This window comes from Rutilus rutilus, assembly GCF_951802725.1.
Source record: "Rutilus rutilus genome assembly, chromosome: 6".
Classification (NCBI taxonomy): Eukaryota; Metazoa; Chordata; class Actinopteri; order Cypriniformes; family Leuciscidae; genus Rutilus; species Rutilus rutilus.
The window spans coordinates 24,828,322-24,841,685 of record NC_140214.1 but is presented as its reverse complement, the minus strand read 5'-3'; the positions used below and the strand labels follow the sequence as shown (position 1 = coordinate 24,841,685).

Below are 13,364 nucleotides of genomic sequence, written 5' to 3'. Positions count from 1 at the left end.
TCAATGCCACCTCATGTAATGCTATAATTACTTTTTTATCATCAACAGATGTCCATCACTTCTGAAGATGAAATATGCCATATCATTATACAAAATGGTTTTCAGCCCCCTGATTTATAATCAAAATGGAAAGTACCATCATGCCTCTAGACATGCAATTAATTAAGGACAAGCCAAAACTTGCATTCTAATGATAGTGGGCGCGTGTTTAGCCCATCACTATAGTGATGAAACAAAGAAACTGTCGGAAAACAAGGTGTGTTTGCCATTGTAAGTGATTGTTCCCAGACTTTGTTTAAGACAGGAAAAACACAAGACCAACCACTGTGGGTAACCCTGTGTAAAACTTTAACATTAATACTGGCATATGAGTTTGTCCCATTTAAATCAGTAAAGTAAGTAAATCAACAGGTTACACAAAACCCATGAATATTTCACTCAACAAGACGTGAAAAGGGATGTTTAGTCAGCAACAGAATTTCCCCCTTTCCAACCTGTTTTGAGTATTCATTTCAGTCAGCATCTACAGCAGGGTTTGCTATAAGTTTTCACTATTCTGTTATATAACACAGAGCTAATAAAGGGAAAAATAGCCTATTCTATATTTAGAATACACATTTGGGCACAACATCACTTTCATTTTCCATGAGCAGAACTCTGGGGGAACGGTTCATCAAACAGGAATGCCTTGTTGCTCCATCCCTGAGGCACAGAGGGACTCAGCAACAACAACAACAACAACTGTGCTTTAGAGGGGGGTGGGATGTCATTACCTGAAGATGCAGGGCAAGACTAATCGCTCCAGTATGGCTCTAAATACAAGAAGACTCGGTTTTATCGTGATTTGGGTTTATTTTGTTTGGTTAAGTCTGAAAATAGATCTGATTTAGGCTAAAGTTTAGGGCAAGAATTCAGGAAATTGAGGACAACAGGGCAGCCCTTGCTAAATTTACAACATTCATTCATTCATTCATTCATTCATTCAGCAATAGTGTCATTGTTCGGACAGTAGCCTACCAACCACCCCCTCCTGGTCTAACACATTTGCCTGAGGCTCATTTGCTATCATGGAGAGAAAAAAAGTTGGATGTCTCACTCCATCTAGTGGTTCCTCTATGCAATGAAGTTAATTTAGGATAGATATAAAATTACACTGGACAACTGCATAGAAGAGAAAGCACTTACTGAGTGAATATGGAGAATAGAGAGAGAGAAGGTCACTTAAACCCTGCGTTTATCCCCGTGTCCGGCTGTGTTCACCTCATGCACACGCTCCATGGCCAGTTCAAAATGGGTCTTTCATAACGGAAAGGGTAAGTCTGATCATGCATTATGATGACTTCATTTAATTTTTTTCATAGTCACCAAAAAGAAGGACTGCAAGAAAAAATGAATTGCAAAAGAAAATGAATGAATGACTTCCGACACATAAAATGATAAAGACAGCATGACCTACAGCATTTTTCCCCCTAAATTAGCTGTTTTTTTGTGTTTTAACTCATACTGTACATGTTCAGTGCACTTACACACTCACATTATTCTCTGCATTTGTTTAGCTTGCTTCTTTATTTGTCATATAAACCTGCCATTGTTTATTATGAATATTGTTGGCTCCTGGCTGGTTTTGTTCTTCTTTTGTAAGCTGCTTTAGATAAAAGCATCTGCTAAATGCATAAATGTCAATGTACATGTGAGAGACAATCAAGTAGAATTCAAATCTGACAAGGTCATGCCGGCTTGACTTCCTCCTATTACCAAAAGCACTGAAGCTTGATGACTTTTTCAAGGGTACGAAGACAAAACAAGGGAGTGGTCCTGTCCCAGTGGACCAGAACAATGCCACATTGATCACACGCATTGATTTCCAGCTGTTTCACTTCGATCGCTGTCCATACTGCAGACATGCATAGCCGGAGTAACATACACGCTCCCCTCAGCCAGGATAGAAGTTTGTGTGAATGCAGCACAAACCCAACACACAATCAGCTGTTTCTTTTGGGACGCCAGGATCTCTGCGACTCGAATGCATTTCAAACTGCACAAAAGCCACTCGTGGCTCTATAAATCACGGATGGAGAAATCTGAGACGTGTTGGAGTCGGCTGACCTCTTGATGTCTGTGTCAGCACATATGCAAATGCTTATTTATGCCGGGGGATTTGGCAGTAGAGAGGTACTGCGGCAGCTCAGGTGATGACTGGGGCTTTTATGTTCGCAACCGGTCTGGAGTAAGAAACATTTTGTTTTGTTAAAGAGGCGGGTGATTAATGTGTGTTGGGCTGGGGTTTTGCTGAACGTTCTCTCTCTCTCTCTCTCTCTCTCTCTCTCTCTCTCTCTCTCTCTCTCTCTCTCTCTCTCTCTCTCTAGGGCTCAGCAGGCATGGAGCCTCTCAGCCTGCAGGTGCTGGTGGTTGTAACATTGAGCTTCCTGGGCTTCCAGTGGCTGTTCCATAGAGGTAGCCCTTGGGTGTCTCAGCATCTCTCCAAAGGCTTCCTCAGGCTCAGCCCTACACAAAGGACGGAGTGGAACTCCAGGTGTCAGATTTTATCTTCTAAAAGCATGTGTTTTTATATAGCGAGTTTGACTAAAGTTGGAAGGTCTCTCTTTTTCTCAAAGGGCCGTCTCAACAGTGCACGCTCTGGTTGTGGGACTTTTCTGTCTCTACATATATATCTTTGATGAACCTATCCAGAAAGACCCAGTCTGGTGAGGATTTATAGATGCAATCCATTACAAATGTGGTGACACAACTTCGTATGCAACATGTCAAACTGAGCTTGAACACTCAAAGTGTGAAATACACCAACCTCTAATAATCTGTGATTGCAGGGGAGATGCCACACTGGTGAAACTAAATGTGGCCATTACCTCAGGCTACCTCATCTCTGGTGAGTGAAGGGTTAATGATGTGATTAATATCTATTAATATATCTATATATATTCATTTATGCAAAAATAGAAAGAAAAAAATGCAGTTAATTTACTTAATGATTTAAATACATATCTTCTATGATAAGCATTGTTCAATTTGCTGAATTTTAATTTATTAACTTTTATTATTATTTTTAGAAAAACAAATTGTTTAACAAAACTGCTTAATTGCTTTTTAATATTTAATACATTTTTAATGGAGGCTAAAAACATCAAATAAAAAAAAAATCCGAATTAAAACAATTTTGAAAAGTTTGGGGGGCATTAAGTAAAAAAAAAATGTCTTGATATAATAAAGAAAAAAGTGAAAAGAAACGTATTTAGTACTTTCATATTTTTATATTATTTTAACAAATGTTTTACTTTTTTGAAATATTTTTCACTTAATTAATAATAGCCTACATTATATTTGTAAAAAATACTTTTTACTTTGAAAAATATATATTTTTAGGAATAATGATTAATATTATATGAATGTATTTAAGGTGTATGGGAAATATGTTTCTATTTTTTACTTGATGTTACTCTCACAAAGAACACTCTGTTCCTCTTCAGATCTCCTGCTCATGTTTACTTCATGGGAGTCAATTGGAGAGAAATACTTTGTCATACATCATTTTGCTGCTCTCTACGCGTATTACTATGTGCTGGTAAGTTGTGTTTCTAGCTGGTCTGGTTTCTAGCTGGTCAAACTTCCTCAGGATTTCCAAGGTCATTTTGTGCTTTTTCTTCTTCTGTAGAGTCAAGGGATATTGCCTTATTTTGCTAATTTCCGTCTGCTCTCAGAATTCTCCACCCCCTTTGTCAACCAGCGGTGAGTAATGTGTAAAAAATAGATGTAAAACCATACAATGAAGCTAATTTTCTAAATTGCATTTTTTCTTTTATGTCTTCCAGTTGGTTTTTTCACATGCTGGGCTACCACAAACTTTCCAAACCGAGTTTGGTTAATGGTGTTGCCATGGCATTTGCATTCTTCTTGGTGAGGATCGCAGTCATTCCAGGCTACTACAGCCATATGTACTCGGTCTTTGGCACAGATGACTTCTACAAGTTACCTCTGGGAGGCCGCAGTGCCTGGGTTATTTCCAGCGTGTCTTTGGATGTTATGAACATCATGTGGATGCGCAGAATCATCCGTGGATGTCTCAAAGTCCTTCACTCAGCCTGGTCGAGAAAAGCAGGAACTGAGATGGAAACTAGAAAGACAGACTGACATGACATGGAGATACAAACAGAAACTGAATACATCAGCACACAAACCGTCCATCTTGTATCATGACCTATGCTGGAGTGCATATGTTTGTATTACTTCCTGCTGCTGTAATGCCGTGACAGCAGATTTGAGTTTCAAACCGACAAATCAAGAGCTTAGAAAGTCAGTCATTGTATTAATAATGACTTATGATGTCATCTTCAAATATGGACTCAACTGGAGGAATTAAATCACAAACGCTCTTTCAGTTTAAAAAAATCAGGTGATTAAGTGGCATGAGTCTGATCAAATGTACAATCAGGACTATAGTTGTGGTTGCACTATTTATTATAAAGCTGCTATTAAGATCAACCAACTTGCCTTTATGAATGCAATCAACAAAGCGACAGCACATCTGAACTTCCACAAGGATTCAGTGTGTGCCTGTAGACCACGATAAACAACTTTTTGACTACAATATGGATAAGGTTATATATAGAGAGAGAAATATAATGACATTATGAATGTATAGTGGAAATGTGGGTTAAATGTATAGGTGGAAGTTCCTGGTTTCGCAGGATTTGTACTCGAGAAACCATGCATGTCTGCATATAATTATTGCATATATGGAGAGTATTATGTATGTCTGGAATGGAAAACATATCAGGTGGCACAATATGTTTCGTGATGCAGCCATGTATAAGCTTTTTGTAGTATGTGGCTTGTCGGTTGGATTTGGAATAATGACAATTATAATATGTAAGCTTCAATAAGATAAGGCTTTTCAGGTTATTTATCATTATTTAGTTCACCGTTAGGTAGGCCTATGCGGTTAAACATCAGCAATGATATGACTCTTGAAAAAGGTATGAGTATGAGCTATTTCAACTGGAATGAATTTCTACAAATACTGTGATGTCAAAAATGCTCATGTAATGGACTGGATGTGTGTTTCTGTGGTGTGGCAATGAATAAACTGCTCAGTTTTACACTTTACAGTGTGAGGTCACATGAGTACATTAAGCCAATTTTGTTATGTTAGTTATTACAAAATGTAATACAATTAGAAACGTGCAGCGTTGCTCACTATAGTGTTTTGCTTGTTACTCTCAAAATCTCATATCGTTTAAGTAAGCTAATAATTCTTGTTCACTTCCATCCACTGGGACTGACTAGTTCAACTGAGTTCCTCTCTTTTAAAACTTTAGCAAAAGTAATGTGTTTCGTTCATAAACAACTTAGTGTTTTTAACAAATCAGTTTACTTATATAGTTCACTTATAGCACTCAATCAGTCACTTGTTCCACAGGCATAATGATATAACCTCCAGAAAGACTATCTGAATTAATTTTTTAGGGCCAGTTGTTTAAAAAGTTTAATCTGGATCAGAATGATCTGGATTTGGAAATCCCATGTTTTGCTATCCAGGATCAGGTAATCCATCTTACTTTTGTTCCGGTTTTTAAAAGCAAAATTGGATTGGATCATCCTGATCTGGATGTAAACTTTTTCCGATAACCAAATCTGGATTACTGGTGCTCTACGGTACCCCCAAAGGGACATGGTCATGTAAAAAATATGAGATAGGGAAAAAAAAAAAATATTTCAATGCTTTTGCGTTCTCTCAGAAAAGTTTTGTATAGCGTTCACCAAAAAAAAATTTGTGTTCGCTTTTGACTGGTTCATGTCTTGTGATTGTGCCAAAGTTGTTTAGAAATAGTGATAAAACACTTTGAATTAAATATAATATTTTTGTTTGATTTTTACAGCTGTTTGGGGATTATTTAATGGCGCCAAAATCTCTTTTTTACTTTACAGTAGGCTACCGAAAGGCTTAATATGTAGCCTAATGTGTATATTACATGATACAAATGTTGTATTTTTGACCAATGTTAAAGTTTTACTACATTTTCTTCCTGGAATCCACCTTGAAATCCTACCCCCTGTTGGGATCAGGATAATCCTGTTTTTTTGGATCAAAGTTATCCAAATCCTACTGACAAGTTTTGAACAACACAAACTGAAGGTTTGATCCAGATTAAAGGATTGGATTCCGTGATCTAATCTGATTTCAGATTCCTTCTTTCCCTTTTGAACAACCCATTTATAAGATTTGATCCAATCCGATAACCAAAATCCGATCAGTTTACCTTTGAACAACTGGCCCTTAGTGATAGGATTTGACTAAATCTGAGATCCACAACTTGTGGATAAAAAATGAAAAAATATGAAATGCTCTTTTGAAATGCTGTCCTGCAGGAAACAATTGATGGAATTGATGGCTCAGAATATTCAGTGAGTAAAATAATATAATAAAAATGATTATTACCATTTTAAAATAATTCAATTTTTTGAATTAAATTAAATTAGATCGTCATAAAAACAAAATAAAAATACAAACTCCAATCCTCTAGGGGGCAGTATGCATCTGGATGCCCATGCGTGCCACACACACGGCGTGATTACCCAGAGCATCTTGGGATATGAGGCATATTTCTGGTCAACGACATTGACAGTAGAGGTGTCAGGTAAGTGTTACTGTTATGTAGCGGTTAGTCATTTATCAGAGATATCTTGCGCATGTAGTTTTAAAGTTTCAATTTGAACAATACGAGCATTTAATACCGCCATCTGGACAGAATAGTGCATACTTTTATCTTATGCTTGTGTAACTTATGTTCTATAAGTGAGGAGTCTTGTATAACATTTGTTGCACAACTTCCCAAAAGCATAAGTTTGTAGTAAATTCTGCAGATATCAATAACATTTGATCTTGAAGTCCACGGACTGGGATAGAGAAAGAAAGGAAGACACGTGTGTACAGATTTCCAATGTTTATTCATAGTGACACAGCAGCCAATCAGATGTAGCCTACAGTTTGACAACTATAAGGCAAAAACACTTTATATCTCTTCTTAATTTCTAATGTAGATACTCCCCAGTGTACTTTGGCTTGATATGTAGGAATGCTAGTATTGTATGTTGTTATTTCTTGTATGTTGCATCAATCATAATAATATTAATAAAAATGATAATACAAAAATTTTGATTCACAAAATCCTGCATGTAACTTATCATGCAAGAACACAATAGTTGAGTTCAGATGTTAGATTTAAAGTATTTTATGCGCTTAATATGATTTTATGCATGCATGTACTGTATATATAGCCTAACTGTAGTAATACTAATATGCTAAATGTAAAGCCACTCAAAACTTACTGTGTTATTTTGTCTTTTTTGTCTGTGAAGCTGATGGGAGACACTATGTCCAGCCCTACAGGCACCGTGAAGGCAGAGGGCATCATGGTGCCACCAAAGGGCTGTCCGATGCATCAAGATGTTATTAAAAGTGAGAAGGATACTCCAGTACTTCAATAATTATAATAATCAGTTATCTAGAAAAATCCCGTTTTTTTTTTCATGTACAGCAGGGCTGCAGCAACTAAAAATGATTTTCTTAATTGATTAATTTGTCCATTATATACTCGACTAATCGGAAGAAAAAAATATAACAAAGACTCCTTATTTAAAAATAATAATTGTAATTAATAAGTTGAAGGCAATGAAAACAATATAGCAAACGTATCTAGGCTCTAGGCTGTGCCATAAATTATGTCACGTCACTTTAATAATACGTTTTTATGACAAAACGCATTTGAACGTTATTATTATTGTTAATTTAGTTTTAACTTCTACTTTAAAAAAATGGTAAACAATCATTTGTTTTGTGTGTTTAGAACGTAGTTTGAATTTTAACCCTTTTTTCCATGCACAGCGCACAGACAATAAATCAATAATTAAATTTGCTGTAGATTATTTTCATAATCGATTATGATCGATTTTATTGATCAGTTGTTGCAGCCCTTATATACAGAATATACAGATTTCATCTAAAAAAGATGTTCTCCTCAGTTTTCATTCTTAACATCCCAACAGGTACTCCTCCGCCAGAATGTCCAATGCATCAGGTGTCTGCTCCTGCTAGCGATCAGCTAGAGAAAGCTCCTGATGTACCAACACATCAGGCCAGGGCTTATGAATTTGTAGAGTGCCCTATGAGAGCTGCTGACAGGGCTAAACCCGCAATGTCTGACATTAACCCAGCAAACATGGTACTTTGCCCCTCTGAAATTGGTTACCTGGATGTTTAGGTGTACTGAGACTCCTTTCTACCATTCAGCCTTATTTCCTTTCTGTTCTCTATAGATGCCACCACCTAACCAGCAACCTTCCCCTGATCAACCGTTTCCCCTGTCTGTTAAAAGAGAGGAATCTACCATCCCTCGTGGTGGATCTGAGCAGAACTGGGTTTATCCCTCAGAGCAGATGTTCTGGAATGCCATGCTGAGAAAAGGGTGAGTTCCTGATGGAGAAAAAGCAAAGTACATCTAATTAGCATCATCACCTTCATTGCTTATGACTCAAACTTTCACCAGATGGCGCTGGAACAATGATGATATCAAAGATAAAGATATGACAAACATCATCAGGATTCACAACCAGAATAATGAGCAAGCCTGGCAGGAAATCCTGAGATGGGAAAAGCTTCATTCCAAGTAGGTGACACGTTAAAGGCGGCTGTGTGTCCTCAGATGTCACCGAGTAGATGATTCCTGATGTTCTGCTGTTGTTCTCCACAGAGAATGCCCATGTGGACCTTCTCTTCTAAGGTTTGGTGGCAAAGCAAAAGACTTTTCACCCAGAGCCAGATTTCGCCACTGGATGGGGTAAGTGATAGTATCCCTTAACACAGGGAGTAGAAAAACTATAATTTTTTATTTTTACTTTATACATGAAAATATATAGCTGCCGTTTAAATTTTAGGATGCAAATCCGTCTGATAAAGATGATCATATTTGGGGGTCTGTGGCATCTAAAAGATTCGAAAAGCCCTGCTTTAATAAAATTTATTTGATGTCTTTGCTTGAATGCTTTCTCTCTCAAAATCATTGTCAGATATAATAAGGTCCTTTTGGTCCTCTGTGTTGTAGGCATGAGCTACCGTTTGACAGGCATGACTGGATTATTGACCGGTGTGGAAAAGATGTCAGATATGTGATAGACTACTACGATGGAGGCCAGGTGTCTAAGCATACTATCCTTGACGTGCGTCCTGCCTTCGATTCCTTAGGAGCTGTTTGGGACCGTATGAAAGTGGCCTGGTGGCGTTGGACCTCCACATGAATATTCTCCACACTGAGTCTTGTCTTATCTAATGGATATAAAGGAACTCATATTTATTAACAATCTCTTTTTTTGCATAACGAATCAGATTGACCTTCTTATTTTCCTTTCATGGATTTGTTATGTGCATATTCAAGACTTTGTCCAATGATATGTGTGAAGAATGCTACAGTGTCACTGTGTGGTGTTGCAGATGTATGGTAGCGTACATTGATTGTACTTTGTTACTGTAATTAAAGAGCAAAACAAAAGTTTTAGTAGTCTCAAGAAGGCATTCTGGCATGCAAATATCCTGTTTTATTTAGAAATATCCACAATGTTAACCATCCAGAGTGACTAAATCCAGCGACTGTGTAAATACTCTGATACATACTTTTTAGTTTTTCTTCATTTACTGCTGTTTTCTTGCTCATCAATTGTATTTATTTCTGCCATAAAGTCAGTTGTCAAAGGAATCTATTATAATGTTCATTAAAATGCTCTCTTGCTGTGTTTTTTTATCTGCTACTAACATGATGTTAAAAACAACTTTGTTTGGGTGCTGCTAATCAAGAGCTCATAATTTATAGGCATACTGGTTTTTGGTGTGCAATTTCATTTTCTTTACATATTATCATTTGTATTTGAGCATTTTAGGGATGGCAATACAATAAAACGATTCAGTAACAAGTATTTATTAACAGTTTTAATATTTCAATCTATGTTGAAAATGATAACGCGTTGTCAGTCGGAACTGGTGTTCTGTTATAGTGTTTCTACACGGAATATGACCGTGTAGATCAATAACAAATCGGTCATATGTAACCGTTAGCAATCTACACACGTTAATTCATAATGTGGCATTTCGCACGAATGCAAACATGTCAAAAGAAGCGTTTGATGAAATGTCAGTTTTATCCGCCATATACTGCGAGCAGGGCGAATTCGAGCTGCTAGAAGAGTCACGTGAGTTCTTCTGAATGCATTTTAGTATTCTAATACTGTAATTACCCTTGTTTTTTCTTTTTTTATTGAACATAAAATGTAATGACCATGGTGGTAACCCTGTTTCCACCAAATACCATAGTTACTACAGGGTGTTAATATTGTTTTTGCAGTAAAGCTGTGGTTACTTGGTAAAATATGTATTAATTATTAAAATAATACTGAAAGATTTAGAAAGCCAGGCTCTGATACAGTTTGAAAGAGATCCACATTTATTATTATAATGCATTAACAGTAGCAAATAATAACTGTTGTAACTATAGTCTTTTGATAGGAAATAGGCCTAATAAGTTTGCACCATGAATTTTGAATCAAGTTAAATGAACTAAATGATTAGATAGAACTGTTTCTTTTTGATAAATAGATCATGATCTACAAAATAAATGTTAAAACATTTTACAAATTCACCAATAAATTGAATGAGATACATAATTATATGTGTTTCACAAAAATGAATTAAATTCACAAAGAATACAAATAAAATGAGATAAAATAAATAAATAACAATTAAATTATCTCCGCCCACCATCTATTCAAGCCAATCAGATAATGGCTACATTGCGCTGACCAATTGTAGCACAATCCAAAAAAATAAAAATATTTTTTTATTTGCTAATCTCATTTTATTTAGTTGTATTGTAAATTTGTATAACATTTATGTTGTGTATCTCATTCTAGCCTATTTATCTGTGAATAAGTTTAAGTTTTGTTAATATCTTTACATTTATTTGTGGATCATTATCTATTTATCCGAACATACAAATTCTACGAATACAACATAATTGTATTCCTGTTGCAATTTCATTTTTAAATGCAGCTGAGAGGGGAATTGTGTACCGCATACACACACTGACGGAGAGGGACAACGAGAAAACCCCGCTAGGCCTTATTTTCCACATCTCTCCCAACTACCCCCACACTCCTCCAGATATCAGCATCAGTTCCAGCCACTTATCGAGGAAAGAGTGTCATGACCTGAGACAGCAATTACTGGACACAGCAAGATCACTTCCACCAGAGCCCATGATCCATGGCTTAATGCTATGGCTTCAGGAAAACTTCTCTGACTTGACCAAAACGTCAAGCTGCCATTCAGCAGAGGTCAGAGCAGAAACGACTGAAGAAACATGGACCGCTATACTACATTTAGATCACATGAGATCCAAAGCAAAATACATCAAACTGATTGAAAAATGGGCTTCAGAGCTGTGTCTCACTGGAAGACTCTTTACGGGCAAACCGATATTGATTCTGCTGCAAGGAACAAAGGAAAATATTAAAGTATGACTCCAAAATCATATAGTATGAACATTTATTGTCATTTTCCCAGACATTTGAGTCAATAACATATTATACATGCATTAATACCACAGCCATCATTAAATGCTCTGGACATCTTTAAAGCATATACTTTCCTGCCTTTTCCTTTCCTGATTCCTGACTAACTGTAGAGTTTTTATTGGATTTGGTTTGTGTCATTTGTGTATGCATTCTTGTGACGTAAGAATATATATTCTAAACTGACTCTCTATAGGAATACATACACCTTCAGAAGACTGTAAAAGTTGATGTTGATTCTTCAGGGAAACGCTGCAAGGAAAAGATGATGAGCGTCCTTTGTGAGATTCCACAACCAGAGGAGAGGAGAATGTAAGCATATACAATGCATACACTTTTGTGTGATATATTGTTAACTATATATATACTTCACTGGCCATTGTTTAAATTTCACAGCTGGCTTTTTCATTATTTAGGATGTCTACATTTGAAGTGAAAGACGTTTTATCACTTGATGACCTCAAAAGGGAGTTTGATCTTGTTGGACTAACTGAGCTTTATGACCAGTTTGTGCCCTCACTCATCTGACAGGACAGCTGCTGTGTAACACACACTCTCTCCACTGGGTGGAGCCGCACTCAACAACTCTGATGGATTCCCATAATAAAACACATCATGTCATTTTCTTTAATAGCTTATAATGCAAAATATGCTGTCTTATAATATTCCCAGTTAAACTGTTTATAACTGTATGTCAGTCCCAGGTCTGAAATACAGGACATGTATCCTTATGGAATTGGACTGGTGAAAATGTTCATAAATTGCAGGAAAGTGTAAACACAAGATCAAAACAACATCAAAATAAAAAAGGGTGGTAAAACTATTTACTGTTGTCATCCCTTAAGTTTTATGTACATAATTCATTTAAACTTAAATTATATTAACCCTTTTATGCATGAATAATGGCTACATTGCGCTGACCAATTGTAGCACAATCCAAAAAAATAAAAATATTTTTTTATTTGCTAATCTCATTTTATTTAGTTGTATTGTAAATTTGTATAACATTTATGTTGTGTATCTCATTCTAGCCTATTTATCTGTGAATAAGTTTAAGTTTTGTTAATATCTTTACATTTATTTGTGGATCATTATCTAAATAAAAATAAAATCAAAATAAAAAAGGGTGGTAAAACTATTTACTGTTGTCATCCCTTAAGTTTTATGTACATAATTCATTTAAACTTAAATTATATTAACCCTTTTATGCATGAATAATGATAACCACAGTCAGAGTTTTTTTACTCTCATGGCATGAAAAACCTGATTCAAACTTAGCGTGTCTTTTGATATCAGAACATGAGGATGTGATCAAAGATCTGGTGGAGGTACAACTCTGTAGAAAATGCTCATGATCCCTCCAGTCTACCAGAGTACGTCGATTATACTTGATTATGTTCAAAATGTACAAATTTAGCTCTTTTCTCTTGAAAAACAGACTGAAATCTACATTGATCTATTGATGTTTTCAGACTGTGGAAAATTTAGCGATCAGGTGTTTTCAAATCTCATCTGAAATGTGCAGTGTTGGGAGTAACACATTAGAAGCGTTACGTTACATTACATAATCAGATTACTTTTTGATGTTACAAGTAAAGTAACATTACAAATAACATGCATTATGTAATCAGATTACTTTTTTTAATGTTACGAGTAAAGTAACATTACAAGTAACATTCATTATGTAATCGGATAACTTTTTTAATGTTACAAGTAAAGTAACACATTACAAG

General features: G+C 36.0%; 3 protein-coding genes across 4 annotated transcripts; all 3 read left to right on the top strand.

The window, feature by feature from the left end:
• Window positions 1-1,170: 1,170 nt before the first annotated feature.
• Window positions 1,171-5,122, top strand: LOC311291276 (TLC domain-containing protein 4-B). 2 transcript variants are annotated; one of them, XM_084410197.1, is made up of 7 exons: window positions 1,171-1,313; window positions 2,367-2,533; window positions 2,616-2,705; window positions 2,829-2,887; window positions 3,486-3,580; window positions 3,671-3,744; window positions 3,828-5,122. In XM_084410197.1, the coding sequence occupies exons 2-7, from the start codon at window positions 2,379-2,381 to the stop codon at window positions 4,144-4,146; spliced, it is 792 nt and encodes a 263-aa protein (XP_084266323.1). In that variant the 5' UTR covers window positions 1,171-1,313; window positions 2,367-2,378; the 3' UTR covers window positions 4,147-5,122. The 2 variants fall into 2 exon arrangements, with proteins under 2 accessions (XP_084266323.1, XP_084266322.1); XM_084410196.1 differs by lacking the exon at window positions 1,171-1,313 and adding an exon at window positions 1,842-2,189.
• A 1,416-nt stretch (window positions 5,123-6,538) lies between these two features.
• Window positions 6,539-9,989, top strand: hccsa.1 (holocytochrome c synthase a). The gene is made up of 7 exons (XM_084411443.1): window positions 6,539-6,653; window positions 7,375-7,474; window positions 8,062-8,237; window positions 8,332-8,480; window positions 8,562-8,681; window positions 8,766-8,852; window positions 9,117-9,989. The coding sequence occupies exons 2-7, from the start codon at window positions 7,378-7,380 to the stop codon at window positions 9,307-9,309; spliced, it is 822 nt and encodes a 273-aa protein (XP_084267569.1). The 5' UTR covers window positions 6,539-6,653; window positions 7,375-7,377; the 3' UTR covers window positions 9,310-9,989.
• Window positions 9,990-10,041: 52 nt separating this feature from the next.
• On the top strand, window positions 10,042-12,762 carry rwdd3 (RWD domain containing 3). The gene is made up of 4 exons (XM_084411444.1): window positions 10,042-10,254; window positions 11,111-11,574; window positions 11,828-11,943; window positions 12,048-12,762. The coding sequence occupies exons 1-4, from the start codon at window positions 10,170-10,172 to the stop codon at window positions 12,157-12,159; spliced, it is 777 nt and encodes a 258-aa protein (XP_084267570.1). The 5' UTR covers window positions 10,042-10,169; the 3' UTR covers window positions 12,160-12,762.
• Window positions 12,763-13,364: the final 602 nt, after the last annotated feature.

What these genes read in the sequence shown, in the direction of transcription:
- LOC311291276 (XM_084410197.1), top strand. Translation starts at nt 2,379, where the DNA reads ATGGAGCCTCTCAGCCTGCAGGTGCTGGTGGTTGTAACATTGAGCTTC. An exon ending in CTCAGGCTACCTCATCTCTG is followed by an intron (nt 2,888 to 3,485) that starts GTGAGTGAAGGG and finishes GTTCCTCTTCAG; the next exon opens with ATCTCCTGCTCATGTTTACT. An exon ending in ACGCGTATTACTATGTGCTG is followed by an intron (nt 3,581 to 3,670) that starts GTAAGTTGTGTT and finishes CTTCTTCTGTAG; the next exon opens with AGTCAAGGGATATTGCCTTA.
- hccsa.1 (XM_084411443.1), top strand. Translation starts at nt 7,378, where the DNA reads ATGGGAGACACTATGTCCAGCCCTACAGGCACCGTGAAGGCAGAGGGC. An exon ending in ACATTAACCCAGCAAACATG is followed by an intron (nt 8,238 to 8,331) that starts GTACTTTGCCCC and finishes TGTTCTCTATAG; the next exon opens with ATGCCACCACCTAACCAGCA. An exon ending in AATGCCATGCTGAGAAAAGG is followed by an intron (nt 8,481 to 8,561) that starts GTGAGTTCCTGA and finishes AACTTTCACCAG; the next exon opens with ATGGCGCTGGAACAATGATG.
- rwdd3 (XM_084411444.1), top strand. Translation starts at nt 10,170, where the DNA reads ATGTCAAAAGAAGCGTTTGATGAAATGTCAGTTTTATCCGCCATATAC. An exon ending in GAACAAAGGAAAATATTAAA is followed by an intron (nt 11,575 to 11,827) that starts GTATGACTCCAA and finishes GACTCTCTATAG; the next exon opens with GAATACATACACCTTCAGAA. An exon ending in CAACCAGAGGAGAGGAGAAT is followed by an intron (nt 11,944 to 12,047) that starts GTAAGCATATAC and finishes TTCATTATTTAG; the next exon opens with GATGTCTACATTTGAAGTGA.